The sequence below is a fragment of the Sminthopsis crassicaudata genome, chromosome 2 (assembly GCF_048593235.1).
Source record: "Sminthopsis crassicaudata isolate SCR6 chromosome 2, ASM4859323v1, whole genome shotgun sequence".
Lineage (NCBI taxonomy): Eukaryota > Metazoa > Chordata > Mammalia > Dasyuromorphia > Dasyuridae > Sminthopsis > Sminthopsis crassicaudata.
In genome coordinates, this window is record NC_133618.1 from 504252236 (window position 1) to 504267093 (window position 14858).

A 14858-nucleotide genomic window follows, 5' to 3' on the forward strand; every position below is an offset into this window, starting at 1 on the left:
GACCTGGAGTCAGAGAAGTCACCTTCAGGAATTCAAATTTGGCCTCAGAGGCTTATTAGCTGTGTGACCCTGGTTGTGTAACTATTTTCCTCAGTTTCCTCATCTGTAAAATGAGCTGTGTGGGAAATGACAAACCATTCCAGTATCTTTGCCAAGAAAATCCCAAAGAAGATCACAAAGAGTTGGGCACAACTGAAAAATGATTTATCAATCCCTTCCAGTACTGACATTCAATATTCTAATTTAAATCTAATATTTTAAGGTCTCTTATGAGGTCTAATCATTATTATTCTATATGTCCATATTATATTCCCCTGAAATGACTTGAAGAAATTTGCACACGGTCAACATGACGGGACAGCTTCCACCAAAGTAATCACTCTCCAGAAAGGCACTTGGCTAAGTAGAGCATTCAGAGGGTCAGAGCACTGGTGTCCTTTCACCTACACTAAAATCAATCCTTCTTGCATCAATATTGTCCTTATCATAACTTCTATCCTCACAACAAACCTGAAAGATCAAAGAGGGCAGATTGTACAATCTTCATTTTGCAGATGGAAAAACTAAGGTCTGGAGTTGAGTAGTTAATAGCAAAGCCAGAGCTAAAACCCAAATCATAAGATTGCAGATTTAAATCAATTCCACAAACTTGTTTTTAAGACCCTGCTGTGTACAAAGAACACTATGCCAGGCTCCAGGGGAGGTACAAGATTTAGATAAGAAACTGGTCTCCTTTCAAATAATAATTTAATTATGCCATATTTTTATCCAACAAGTGAGAGCCATCCATTAAGGAAAGAGCTGAAATTTTGATTCAGAATGCTAGATTCTCATCGCTTACTATGACTACTAACCAGAATCCTTGTGATACTCAGTCTCTCCCTGTGGTATACTGGCTTGGTATTTATTACTGTCCCATCAGTCTGAATGTAGGAGCCAGGAAGTATCTGCTGGTAACCATCTCTGAAGCTGTTGTGTGTAGGAGGCCTTGACCCAGGAAAAACAACACTTGTTTCTGAAAGGCTCCAGACATCCACACATACTGTTATCCTGCTGTCTGAACACTTAAGCCCTCCTACCACACTACCCACTACTCTCTATTATTATCCTCAAGAGAATGGTCGTGGATCTTTTACTGCACAGATATAAGTCTCCATTGTGATCATCCTTCTAGAAGGGGAAGGGATCCTATAAACTGTCTTTTACAGGGGAAGGAAGCTGAGGCACAAGGAGTAGTACTTGCCTCCGCATACAGGTAGCAAATAAGTACACATTACTCTAAGTTCACATTCGCTGCTATTTCTACCTCACTACAATCTTTGGTAGCTTTTCTTAAGACAGAGAAATGGGACTCAAACATCCAGCTCTGGGTGGCCCTCCTCAAAACCGCATTATTTCCATGAGAAGCCAAACTCATTCAACCAGTTCTAAAGGAGCAGAGATTGAAAATGGGTGAAGGAGATGAAAAGAAGCCTGAGGCTTTGGCCAGGGCCCAACTCAGACCCTAAACACACTGCTTCCCCACTCCCGGCTCCAACCCTAACTCCCCAAGAGAGGGCTGAGTGCTCCTCCTGGACTCACCTCTGACAAGTGTGGGCTTCCCTGGGAAGTTCGGTGGGAAGCCGCCCGGCCTCGCGTGGTTATCAGGGAAATGCAGGCATAGAAAACCCAGCCTTTCTTCTGCTTGACTAGTCGGGGCGCAGCAAGGGTTGGGCTTGCTTTTCGGGCCATGGGGAGGGCGCAAAGGCCCTGGGGAGTCTGGCTTCTGGCCGCCTGGCTGTCTGTCTGCCCATCTAAGCCAGGCTTCCCCAAGAGGTGTCACTGTGGGGTGTCACTCTGTCCCAGTGGCCAAGCCCGCCCCAAAAGGGGCTGGGCAAGGTAGGCCGGTAAGTTCCCAAACCTCACTATCCAGTATCCTCAGCTGGGCCGTTTGAAGTTTGGCAAGAGTTCCTGAGTCAGAATCTTCCAGTGCCAGGGGTGGGGCCTCAGGTTCCTTAAAAATAGTTTCTTTTGAACTTAGATCTCAAATGAGATAATATCTATAAAGTACTTAGCATAGTGCCAGGCACATAGAAAGTGCTTAATAAATGTTTGATATCTCTTCAATCCTTTCATTTTACATATGAGAAAAAACAAGGCAAGTTGAGGGATAAAAGATACCCTTACAGAGGTAAATAATATGATTCTGCAATATATAGTAAAATGGGTTTAGACAAGCATTTATTAAACACCTTCTGTGTTCCTGGCTCTATGCTGAGTACTTTACCCATATTATCTCATTTGATTTTCACTATAATTCTATGAGATATAAGACCCATTTTACAGTTGAAAACACTAAGATAAATAGAGATCAAATGGCTAGCCCAGAGTCACACAGCTAGAAATTATCCCAAGCCAGATTATAGTATTCCTTTCTCCAATTTTAGAGTTCTGTGTATTATATCACCTAGATGCCTATGGTTCCTACTCTATGGAGCATGAACTCCTAAGAGGCCAAAGAAGTTTTCTAGGAGAGTTCATGAATTTATGAGAATCCATGAAAAAATAATCATATCTTTTATAGGCTGAATAAATAATGTCTTCATGGATATTATTGTTTTCCTACTTTAAATGTATGTAGATGTATGGAATGTATGTACATCTATATGTATGTATCCATTAAGTAATAAAATATTCAGCAGTTCATAGATTGAAAGCTAGAAAGGGTTTCAGAGCTCTTCTAGTCTGAATCCTTTATTTTCCAGATATTAAATGATTTACCCAAGGTGCAACTCAGACAGTCTGATTCCAAATTCAATTCTCATCACTCCACAGTCTTTCTTGCTCCCCCCAGTTGCTAGACTCTTTTCTCCCTAACTTCCTTGTATTTATTTTTTATTTATTCTGTATATGTGTGTGTTGTCTCCTTCAATAGAATAAAAGCTTCTTAAAAATTACTTTATTGTTTTTTTAATCTTCAGCTCATAATAGATAGTAGGTGCTTAATATATGCTAACTTATCAGGATTAAGTTAAAGATCAGTGAAAAAGTCAGGATGCACTGACTTGATTATGATTTTTGTTATATACTTTCTCAGTCAACAGATACTCAGTACAGTAACCAGCATATGTGGGAGATAAGGACATGAGGGAAGTTATGAATTTCTTTAGATTAAAATGGGTTGGGGGCAGACAGATAGCAGAGTAGATAGAGTAATAGCCCTGGAGTTAGGAAAACCTGAGTTCAAATCCAACCTCAGATACTAATTGTGTGACCCTGAGTTAAGTCACGACTCTGTCTCAAAAAAAGAAAGGAATAAATGAAAGGAGGAAGGAAGGAAAGATTAAAATTTGTTAGGAACCACTCATCTGTATTTTATTACACTGATCTCTACTCTTCTATATCATATAATCAGAGAGATGGAAGTGACCCTGGAGATCATTTAATCTAATCTCGTTTTACAGGCCAGGAAACTGAGGCTTAGATAGGAAATGACTTGCTCTAACCAGAAGTCAAGTCTCCTGAATTGTAGTTCAATACTTGCACTAAGGCTCTCATCTAATCCATCCAATCCAATATCCTCATTTTACAGATGAGGGACTGAGATCTTGGGGAGACCCAAGGTCATAGGGCTAGGTTAAGAAATGAGGATCTCTGATTCCAAATTGATAACTTTCCTTCCCACTGCTTCTTCTGGAGGGCCCCTTCCTTCAAGAAGTCTGTCTTGACTATCCCAGCTCACAGAGTATCAGGAATATTGTCACTGGAACTAATGCTCCAACGAATGAGGCAGAAATTACATGCATCAAGGCCAGTGAATTAATAGCTGAGTTCTCTTGATTGCAAAGGTCCAAAGCTCTTATGGTCATCCACATCGTGCTCCCTCTCCAAGACTATTTTCTCTGAAGATCCGTAGTTACACACTTGTAGGGAGAATGGTCCCATTGCCTTACTTTTCTTTGCCTTTGGATGGACGGGCACCAAGGCAGAGGCTCAGGCCAGAGGTAACTGGAAGTGGCTTGGAGAGTTAAGAACATGTGTTTGTGTTCTGAAGCAAGGAGTAGTCTGGATATGTCACGGATGCACAACTTGCCCTCTGCCCTTCTGGGGGCCCCAGCATTTTCCCCAGTTGCTAAAGAACCCACCAGCTGCTACTCTGCCTGTCAGATGGTTTCACATCCTCTTTGGGTAGCTCTGTGGAGGTGTGGGCTGACACCGGATGTGCGAGCTCAGAGTAGCAGAGGGTTAATGCTGGGTGGAATTGAAGGTGAGCAGAATCTAATCTGCACCTTCATTCAATACCCTAATAACATCCTGATATACCTAATGGGAACAGTATAAGAAGAGCTGGGCCCAAGTTCTCCTTGTTGTGAGAAGCTGGACTAGCAGCACCAGAATGGTGAGGTTCCACAAGCTGTTCTGCTGGCAATCAGTAACCATCAGGGGGGTCCAGCCAAGCCTCATCTGAAATACTGTATCTTTGCAACTCTTGGCCTAGGACTAAAGAGCTGGATTTACAGAGATCCGATTCAAACTTATAATGACAAGATCAGAGGATCATGGATACTACACAGAAAGGACCTCAGAGGCCATTTAGGAAGGGCTGCTCCCTTCCCTGTCCCTGACTGTCACTGCCATTCTTTGCCTTTGTTCATGTGGTTCCCTGGGGGGACTTCATGGATGGATGAACCAGCTGAATCAATCAATTATCCTCCACACAGCTTTAAAGAGGAGCAATGGTGGCCCCAGGGACCAGGGCAGTGAGCTTTAGATCAGGACTCATGAAGATCTGAGTTCAAATCTGACCTCAAACACTAGCTCACTAGCTGTGTAACCCTGGGCAAGCCATTTGATCCCTATTTGCCTCAGGTCCTCATCTGTAAGATGGGGACACAGTGGAGATGAAATGGCAAACAACTCCAGAATCTTTGGCAACATGGATATGACAAACAACAACAAAAGCACCAGGGGCTAGATGAGTTCATATCTTAGCAGAGAGCTAACCTAATCAAGGGATTAAGTTCTTATAAAAAAGATACAAGAAAGATTCAGGATTCTCCTGGACACATCTTTTAAAATCAGTTCTGGATGCTGTGTTTTAGGAAGGATGCTCACAAAGAGTTGTCTAAATGGTAAATGGGCTGGCATAGAAGGAAGAGTGTTCTCTCCATCACTAATGATCCTTAAAACAAGGATAATAACTTTCCAGGAATGTGACAGGGGAATACCTACTTAGGTATAAGTCAGATTAGATGAGAGGAAAGAGAATGAGCATTTATATAATACCTAATTTGTGCCAGGCACTGAGTAAATTTTTACAAATTCACATTTTTACAAATATTATCTCACTTGAGCTTCACAACTACTCTGGGAGGTGGATGCTATTATTATCCTCATTTTTCAGTTGAGGAAACTGAGGCACATAGCGATTAAGAGACTTGCCCATTAAGTGCCTGAGGCCAGATTTGAACTCAGCCCTTCTTGATTTCAGGACCATCACTGTACCATTAGCTGCCTCTGATGACCTCTGAAGTCTCTCCCAAAGCTTAAATTCTAAGACATGATGATTTCTAGATGACAGACTATCACAAGGAAGAAAACAATGAATTCTAATGGAAAAACAATTAAACCAATTTGTTTTCTTGACTCTAGTCTCTCTCCAATCTATCCTCTTTACTTTATCCCAACACACTCCTAAAGAATCACAGAATTGGAGAATTGGAAGAGACCTTAGTGGCCAGCTAGTGAAATCCATAACCAAAAGGACTCCCTCCTGCAACATGTGTGAGAAGTGGTCCTCCCACCTCTGCTTGAAAGCACCACTTAAGTCACAATTAAAATTTAGTAGGACACTAGTCCTCCTCTTTCTCCTACTAGAAATCTGCTGTCCTTTCCCACTACCTACAGAAATAAGTATCAATGGCTGATCTTGGCATAGAAGGCCTTCCACCAATTTATCTCCAATTATATGTTCAGCCTTCTCTCACACTTCTCTATTCAATAGTCTATGTTTCCTTCTCCAGTTTCATCCTATTTGTTCCTATGCTGAGGACAGGTTCCTCCCCCACTGACCCTCTCCTCCTACTGAATCCTTCCCTTACTTCAAAGCCCAGCTCAGATCACACCTCCTCCATTAAACCTTCCTTGACATCCATCCACCCCCACCCCTTCCAGATAAAAGTGATCTCTCCCTTCTCAATTTTCTAATAACCTTTTGCTTAGACTTTACCTTTATAAACTGTAAAATCTAACCATATGAGGGATTATTATAATTTATGGAGAAGCTGGAATTTAGCAGAGTTCCTGGAACACAGTAGGCTCTGTATAAATATACTTATTCCCTCCCTCCTATAAAGATTTGTATTTCTATTTTGCAGATAAGGAAACAGGCACAGAGAGTTAGATTGATTTGCCTAAAGAGAAGTCCTTAGATGATAAGATCAATATTCTTTTCACTAAATCCTAACAAACTAGAGGTCTGCTCTTGCTCTGGCCCCAACCCCCACTTACATAGCTTGCAATAGGAAGGTATCAGTACTCCTAATTAATATTGAGTACCCGAGGGGCTGGAACCCTGGGAGGCAACCAAAGCCAGGACATCTCACTGCTCCCATTCCTGGGATTTAACCAGTGGTAGATACCTCTTGGATTGCTATCCCAGCAATGTGTGAAGCTCCCGGCCTCTGACAGAACTCAATGACCTCACCTGAAAAGCAGGGAGGAGGTGGAGTCACAAATGTGGGGGAAGGAGGGCTAGCCTAAGGCGGGGGACATTTTCCTGCGCCAAGTCCAGCTGGAGTCCAGAAGGCAACGAGCTGCTCTCCCCCTCCCTGGGGGCCGAGGAGAAGCATGAGCAGGAGGGAAGGAGAGTGGGGGAGGAGAGGCCTGCTTTCTCCTGCTCCTCCTCCCTCAGACGGGGTCCCTGCTGCTGTTGCTGCTGCCCGCCTGCTTGCTAGCCTGTCAGCCACAGGGGGCCTAAGAAGAAACCTCTTTGTTTGGAGTCCGGATGGCTGCCACATGACACTCTAGATCACTGTCACCAACTGGAACGAAAACAGATGACAAAGAGAGCCTGGGACATTAGAACATAGAGTGGGGGTGTAGTCAGAGCAAAGCCGGGAACCAATAGGCTTTCCTTCCGTGGAATAGTCATGATCCTGGGCAATCTGGTCTGGAGGCAGAGGGATGGACAAGATGACCTTGGGAGGAGGCAACCCAGTGATAGGATGCTTTGTTATGCTGAGTATGGCTGGACTGCATACTCTCTCTCTCAGTCTCACACACACACACACACACACACAAATTCAAACACAACTTAATCAGAGGCAAGTATAACACACACCTTTCACACACATTCATGCATACTGTGACATACATTTGTGGACACCCACACAAATTACATAGTACACCCTGGTAGGTCCAGGCTCCTCCAGTTCAGTGGGAGGGAAGCCTCCCTTCTCAGCCGTCCCTCCGAGGAGGATCCTGTGGGCTGAGCTGGACCTATTGTTTATAAACAGAGCAGGCCTGTCGCTAGGAGCTGTGATTCAGACCAAGAGCATCAGGCTCACTGGGGGGTTGGTTCTGGAAGCTGTTTACAAAGAATGACATCCTGTATGGGGAAAAGAATAGAGGGGGCTGGCCCCAATGGTTTCAATTCTTTTTGCCGGCTTGGCCCAGCCCAGGGAACCCACCTCCTGGTCCCCTCCTCCCCAGCGGCCCCAGAAACAACTCAGGGCTCCCACCATATGGTGGACATATGTTAGGGCATTTATGTACAATTGTCTAGAGATGTGGGGATGTGTAGCTATTGGGGAGAGGGGGGAAGGCAGCGCATGGTCTAGTGGGATGGGAGGTGGAACTATGTCTGTCCCCTCCTTTCCTTGATCCCTAACTTCTGAATCTGGATACTTGGGGCTAATCAGTGACTAAATGGGGACATTTAAAACTGCTTACAACCTGAAAAACTGAAGGGAAAAAAAAGTGAAAACAAACCATTGCTTTTTCTTTCCAAGACTACCTAACCTTAGTACTATTTTACCCTTCCCACTCAGATCCACTCAGAATGGGAGGCTTTTCCCTTTGTTAGCCAATAATAAACATTAATGCTAATAATGCTTTCTATTTCTGGGAGCTCAGAACTGGAAAGGTTTGAGGTTATGGAGCCCTTCCTTATTTCACTTTGTATATAAAGTATAGCTTTATACTTAATCAAGTCATATCCACAAGGCAAGAAGGGTAGGCAAGGCAAGAATTGTTCTCCCCATTTTACAGAAGGTGAAATTGGGGTCCAGAGAGATTAATAGCTGAGGTGATACTCGGTCCTCGTTCAGTGCTCTCTTGGCTATACTATGTGAAGAGGATATCTGGAGACGCCCTGGAGAAATTTTTGAGCCAAAAGAAACAATAGTAGATGCTAGGAGAAAGGTGGGGGTGGGGAAAGTATAAAGTATGGAGCTGTTGTAGAAAGATCAAAGAAGTGTTTTATTTCTCCAAACTCCAACTTTTGTTTAATCCTTAAAGCTGAGAATAACAGTAACTCAGTGGTTACCAGGGTGCCAACCTGCTGATTCACAGTTGTGCCTGCAGAGTGAGGTCACTGAGTCATGTTCCTGGGAACCCCAGGCTAGCTCGACCCCCAATGTTCCCCATACCGCCGGCTTGTTGAGTCAGGCCCACATCACATGGGCTTTCTGCCCAGAAAGAGCTGAGAACAATTTACCCGACGACTCTTTCGTCACCTCACTCAGTTCAGAATTCACTAGCAAAAAGGCTGGACACAGTGCAAGGTTCTTCCCCTCTACTATCTCTATCCAGAGGCAGGGCAATAACCAGCATGGAGCTAAAAGGATTCCAGGGCAGGGATATGGGGGAAGGTGGTATAGCTTCTTCCACTTTCTGCTCCCCCCTGGAAATTATCTATTAGCACAGTACAGCTGCCTCTTTGTTTTACCTGCACAGTGCCCCCATTAGGGGCTCAGGATTGAGGGTTGTACTCCCCCTCTCCTGATCACACCAGACTGTCCTTTACATCTATGTCCATGAACCTACCCCGGTGGTTTTTACCCAGGGTAAAAATGTTCCAGTTCTAGGATTTAGTTTTCTTTGTCCGTAGCTTCTATTATCTTATATATACAACATCCACACATGTGCCATAATCTCGCTGTGTGCTCACATATGTGTGTATGTGTGTGGGAGACATCATAAAGAAGTTCTGCATTTGTAGTCTCAGGTCTTGGCTTCCATCCTAACTATGCCCGGACACTACCGGTGTATTGTTGGGCAGGAAGCCTTTACTTCCTCACATGTAAAATGAGTGGAATAGCCTCTCAGATCCCTTCTGGTTCTGAATCTATGGTTTATTTCTAGAATGCTTTAAACTGGCAAAGTTCTTTATTTTCATTATTTCATCTGACTTTCACAACTACCCTTTGAAGTAGTTTTGGTTTTTTGTTTGTTTGTTTTTTTTTTTTTTTTAAATCTCTATGTCTCAAGTTAGGAAACTTAACTTCAGAGAAGTCAATTACCATTGCTTACTTAGCAAGGAAGCATTAGAACCCAGATTCCTCTCCCTTATCTATACATAAACACAAACTCGCAGTAGTCCAGTAGATGGACATTCTTATACACTGTAAAGTAGAAAGGGTCTAGGGAATTTGGAGTCAGAAGACCGGAGTTCTGCCAAGACTAGCTTTTTGTGAGCCCGGATAGGTTCCTTCTTATTTCTACCACCTCAGTTTCCTCATCTGCAAAATGGGAAAACACTACTTACGCTATTACCTATCTAGAAGAAATGTTGTGGAGAAAGTGCTTACTGTAAACCTTAAAGATAAATATATGATTATTTATGTCTGTTATAATATGTTATTATAATAAATACAGGTAACACACCCTCCACTCAAGTCCTCTTCCTACTGCCTCATTATGGCCTAGGGGTGATTCTCAGCTCTGGAAAGTTGTGTTGCTTGGGAACACAAGCTCCAGCAAATCCTACCAAGCTGGAAAAGCGTCAAGTACAGGCTCAGCAGCAGTCTATCACTCAGCCCAGGAAGCTCAAGGAGGGTTATCACCAGTGCAAGCCATGTACAGTGCAAGCCATGTACCAAATCAAAGAGCAATTGCTAGTGTTCTGGAGTCATGGTCACACTGATGAAATAAGTCACACAGCACCAACATATGTAAGTTTGCACACAGATAATTGTATGAGTATATAAATATTCATGGACATATGATACATATACCTTCCCTCTTTTCCCCAGCTAACAAGGTAATTTTTATTTTATTTTATTTTATTTTATTTTTTTTTACTATTTTGCTACTATATGTCAGGCACTATAGTAAAATGTAAATCTCCCCTTCCTTCAATGAGCTTACATACTACTGAGTTTCTCCACCTCTTTTATGTCCTGGACCCTTTTGGTGGGCTGGTGAAGCCCAGGGATCCCTTTTCAGAACAATATTTTTAAATGCACAAAATCAAATACATAAGATTACAAAGAAGAATTATATTGAAGTAAATGCAAAATGAGAACCACTAATAACAGAGGGGGTGGGGGAAATCTGTCTCTTGAAAGAAGAGGTACTTTAGCTGAGGCATGGGGGAAATTAGGGATTCCAAGAATGGTGGGGTGAAGAAAGAAGGAATTCCAGGCCCAAGGGACAGACAGTCTGTCCAAAGACAGGTTTAATGGAGCCTCATGTTTAGGAAACAGCAAGTAGGACAGTTCGACTAGAATGTCACAGATAGAATATTTGAGGGGGAGTAAGATGTGATTACACATTACTGAAAATATAGCTGTGGAAAGGACTCTGGAAAGAGGCCAGATTGTGAAGGGCTTTAAATAACAAACAAGGGAGGCTTGTATTTGATCCTAAAGAAAATGGGGGCAACTGAGGCTTCTTGGGCAGAGGAATGCTATGATCAGACCTTGCTTTAAGAATATTAATTCGATATAATAAAGATGACAATACTCCCCAAACTAATCTATTTATTTAGTGCTACACCAATCAGACTCCCAAGAAACTATTTTAGTGATCTAGAAAAAAAAATAACCACAAAATTCATATGGAAGAATAAAAGGTCAAGAATTGCAAGGGAACTAATGAAAAAAAAATCAGATGAAGGTGGTCTAGGTGTACCTGATCTAAAGCTATATTATATAGCAGCAGTCACCAAAACCATTTGGTACTGGCTAAGAAATAGACCGGTAGATCAGTGGAACAGATTAGGTACAAAGGACAAAAAGGGTACATCTATAGCAATCTAGTGTTTGACAAACCCAAAGATACCAACATTAGGGATAAAAATTCATTATTTAAAAAAAACTGTTGGGAAAACTGGAAATTAGTATGCCAGAAATTAGATATGGATCCTCATTTAACACCATATTCCAAGATAAGATCAAAATGGGTCCATGATTTAGGCAAAAAGAATGAGATCATAAATAGATTAGAGGAATATAGGATAGTTTACCTCTCAGACCTGTGGAGGAGGAAGGAATTTATAATTAGAGAAGAACTAGAGATCATTATTGATCACAAAATAGAAGATTTTGATTACATCAAATTAAAAAGCTTTTGTACAAACAAAACTAATGCAAACAAGATTAGAAGGGAAGTAACAAATTGGGAAAATATTTTTATAGTTAAAGGTTCTGATAAAGGTCTCATTTCCAAAATATGTAGAGAATTGATCCTAATTTATAAGAAATCAAACCATTCTCCAATTGATAAATGGTCAAAGGATATGAACAGACAATTTTCAGATGATGAAATTAAAACTATTTCCACTCATATGAAAGAGTGTTCCAAATCACTATTGATCAGAGAAATGCAAATTAAGACAACTCTGAGGTATCATTACACACCTGTCAGATTGGCTAAGATGACAGGAACAAATAATGATGAATGTTGGAGGGGATGTGGGAAAACTGGGACACTAATACATTGTTGGTGGAGTTATGAAAGAATCCAACCATTCTGGAGAGCAATCTGGAACTATGCCCAAAAAGTTATCAAACTGTACATACCCTTTGATCCAGCAGTGCTGGATCTGGGCTTATCCCAAGGAAATACTAAAGAGAGGAAAGGGGACCTGTATGTGCCAAAATGTTTGTGGCAGCTCTTTTCGTAGTGGCTAGAAACTGGAAAATGAATGGATGTCCATCAATTGGAGAATGGCTGGGTAAATTATGGTATAATGGTTGGGTAAATTATGGTATATGAAGGTTATGGAATATTATTGCTCTGTAAGAAATGACCAGCAGGACGAATTCAGAAAGGTTTGGAGAGACTTACATCAACTGATGCTGAGTGAAATGAGCAGAACCAGAAAATCACTATACACTTCAACAACAATACTGTATGAGGACGTATTCTGATGGAAGTGGATATCTTCAACATAAAGAAGATCCAACTCACTTCCAGCTGATCAATGATGGACAGAAACAACTACACCCAGAGAAGGAACACTGAAGCGAATGTAAATTGTTAGCACTACTATGTACCCAGGTTGCTTATACCTTCGGAATCTAATACTTAACGTGCAACAAGAAAATTGGATTTACACACATATATTGTATCTAGGTTATACTGTAACACATGTAAAATGTATGAGATTGCCTGTCATCTAGGGGAGGGAGTAGAGGGAGGGAGGGGAAAATCTGGAAAAATTAATACAAGGGATAATGTTATTAAAAAATTACTTATTCATATACACTGTCAAAAATGTATAATTATAAAATTAATTTAAAAAAGAATAGTAATTCGGCAATTGTGTGTAGGGTGGATCAGAGATGCAGAAAGAGTAAAGGCAGAAAGTCCAGATTGGAGGCTATTGTAATAGTCCAGGCAAGAAGTGATGATGTCCTGGGCTAGGGTGGATATGATGTGAGTAGAAAGAAGGGAGAAAGGAGGGAGATTTGCCAGCTAAAGGCTACATATAGTTCAATTTGGAAAGAATTTGCTCTTGGATTCGATTCAACAAGCATTATTAAACATCTGCTATGTGTCAGGCACTATGTGGATACAAAAGGGAGGGATGGGAGGGAGAGGGAAAGGAATAAGCATTTATAGCAAGCCAAGAACTGTGCTAAGCATTTTTTACGAATATTATCTCATTTGATCTTCCCAGTAACCTTTTGAAGTAGTGCTTTTAATGATCTCCATTTTACAGTTGAGGAAAACAAGGCAAATTGTATGTTAAATGACTTGCTCAGGGTCACGCAGTCTATAAGTACTTGAGCCTGGATTCCATGCAGTTCTTCCAGACTGCAGATCTATCTTCTATACACAGCCTCACATAGCTGCCTGGGAGATACAAAGACACTCCCAGAAAAGAAAGCAGTTTCTGCCTCCAAAGAGTTTACATTCTACTGAGAAGTGGGTGGGAAACTATAAATCCAAAATACACTCTCTGATGCAGTGGAGTGAATGGCCAAATGGCCCAAGGAAAGTGGAGTAAGAGGTAGGCCTGAGTGAGATGTCAGTGTCTCCTCCCCAAAATCAGATGTGACACAGTCCCAGAAAGCAACAGGACAGGCTCCAAATGAAGTCTCTTTTGTCTCAAGTGGTTGGTATTAATTTAAAGTTAAGGGATGGCATTAATTTATATAAGAAGGAATGCTGTGGAGATTCAAACCAAGGTCCAAGGTGTTCAGAATGACAGAAGAGGAAGGGGGCGGGGATAATAACACATAAAAATCAAGTATACAAAAGAATGGTGCTCGTCCTACTCTCTGACCTTCAAGCTGGCCTTGCCAGCCCCAGCCAGAGAGCTCTGCTCCCTTCCCCTCCTGCCCTCCTGCTTTCTCTCTACTCTGACTGGCTGTAAACATCTCTTGTGGACTCAGGCTCCAAGTATTCTTGAGACTGCAGTGAGAACTCTATGTTCCTCAAACTCCTGTAGGAATCTCCAAGTGGACCCAATTTATGATAAAGTCACACTTTCTATTTTTTCTTGTACCTTCTAGATATAGAACAATTCTAGCACTACCTGATGGAGGTGTAGTGTTTTATAAATTTCAGACCCCTTTCTTATCCATTGTTACACCCTAGTCTCATAATAACCATTAACAATGACAACCATCAAAATTGCATTTCAGAATTGTTCCTTTTTTTTTTTCTCCGCTGAGGTGGGGAAACCACAGGTGTGGAATACAGCATATAATTTTTGAGTGGAGAAGAGAATTATTAGGATAAGATATTAGGAAATGAAGGTATTGTCAAAACAAAAAATACAACAATAAATAATAATAAAAGAATGTAAGTGCTGGAAGGAACTCATTCATCAGGCCAACTCGTTCATTTTATAAATGAAGACCATTCTCAAGCCTCAATCTGCAACTTTGTAAGCACTTGATAAATTCTTGCTCCTTTTTCCTTCCCCCTATCTCCAGTCTTAGGGAGAATCCTCTATCAGGGCTCCAAAACTGTCCGGTAAAGGTACAATAAAAATAACTTTTTTCCCTAGGATATTGCCCATGGGAAGCCAGGCAATATAGATAGGTGGCTGTGATTCTAATTGATACCTCCCCTTCTCACAAGACGCTAATAATCCTGAGAACTGGCTTAACTTGATGGGAGGGTCCATCAAGGAACTTCCCTAACTTCTGCCCTTGGGATATGTTCTTCCCTTAAACCCGTAGGTTAAGGATGCTATCTGGTTATCACTTTCCCGAAGGAGAGGCCCTAAGGCATCATTGAAGAGAGTTTTTGAATGTTTTCAGAATACCCCCACAAGGGTGGAATCATAGGAACTGGGGATGGGGAAAGGAAGCCACTTTGGGGAGGAGTCTTACTGGAAACTGGGATGAGGGCTATTCCAAGAATGGAAACCACCTAAAGATTAGGCTGGCTTGTGTCAGCCAAATTTGCATCTGGCT

General features: G+C 41.8%; 1 protein-coding gene across 7 annotated transcripts in view; it reads right to left on the bottom strand.

Moving 5' to 3' along the window:
• The window catches only part of RALGDS (ral guanine nucleotide dissociation stimulator), an 87365-nt gene that overhangs the window by 52071 nt on the left and 20436 nt on the right, over positions 1-14858 (bottom strand). The window contains exon 1 of one of the 7 annotated variants that reach the window (XM_074293998.1): positions 1582-1796. The exons of the other annotated variants lie outside the window; for them this stretch is intronic. Within the exon in view, the coding sequence (XP_074150099.1) occupies positions 1582-1731 (150 nt within the window). The 5' untranslated portion in view covers positions 1732-1796. Of the gene's footprint in view, positions 1-1581; positions 1797-14858 lie in introns of those variants that run through there. 7 annotated transcript variants of the gene reach the window in all.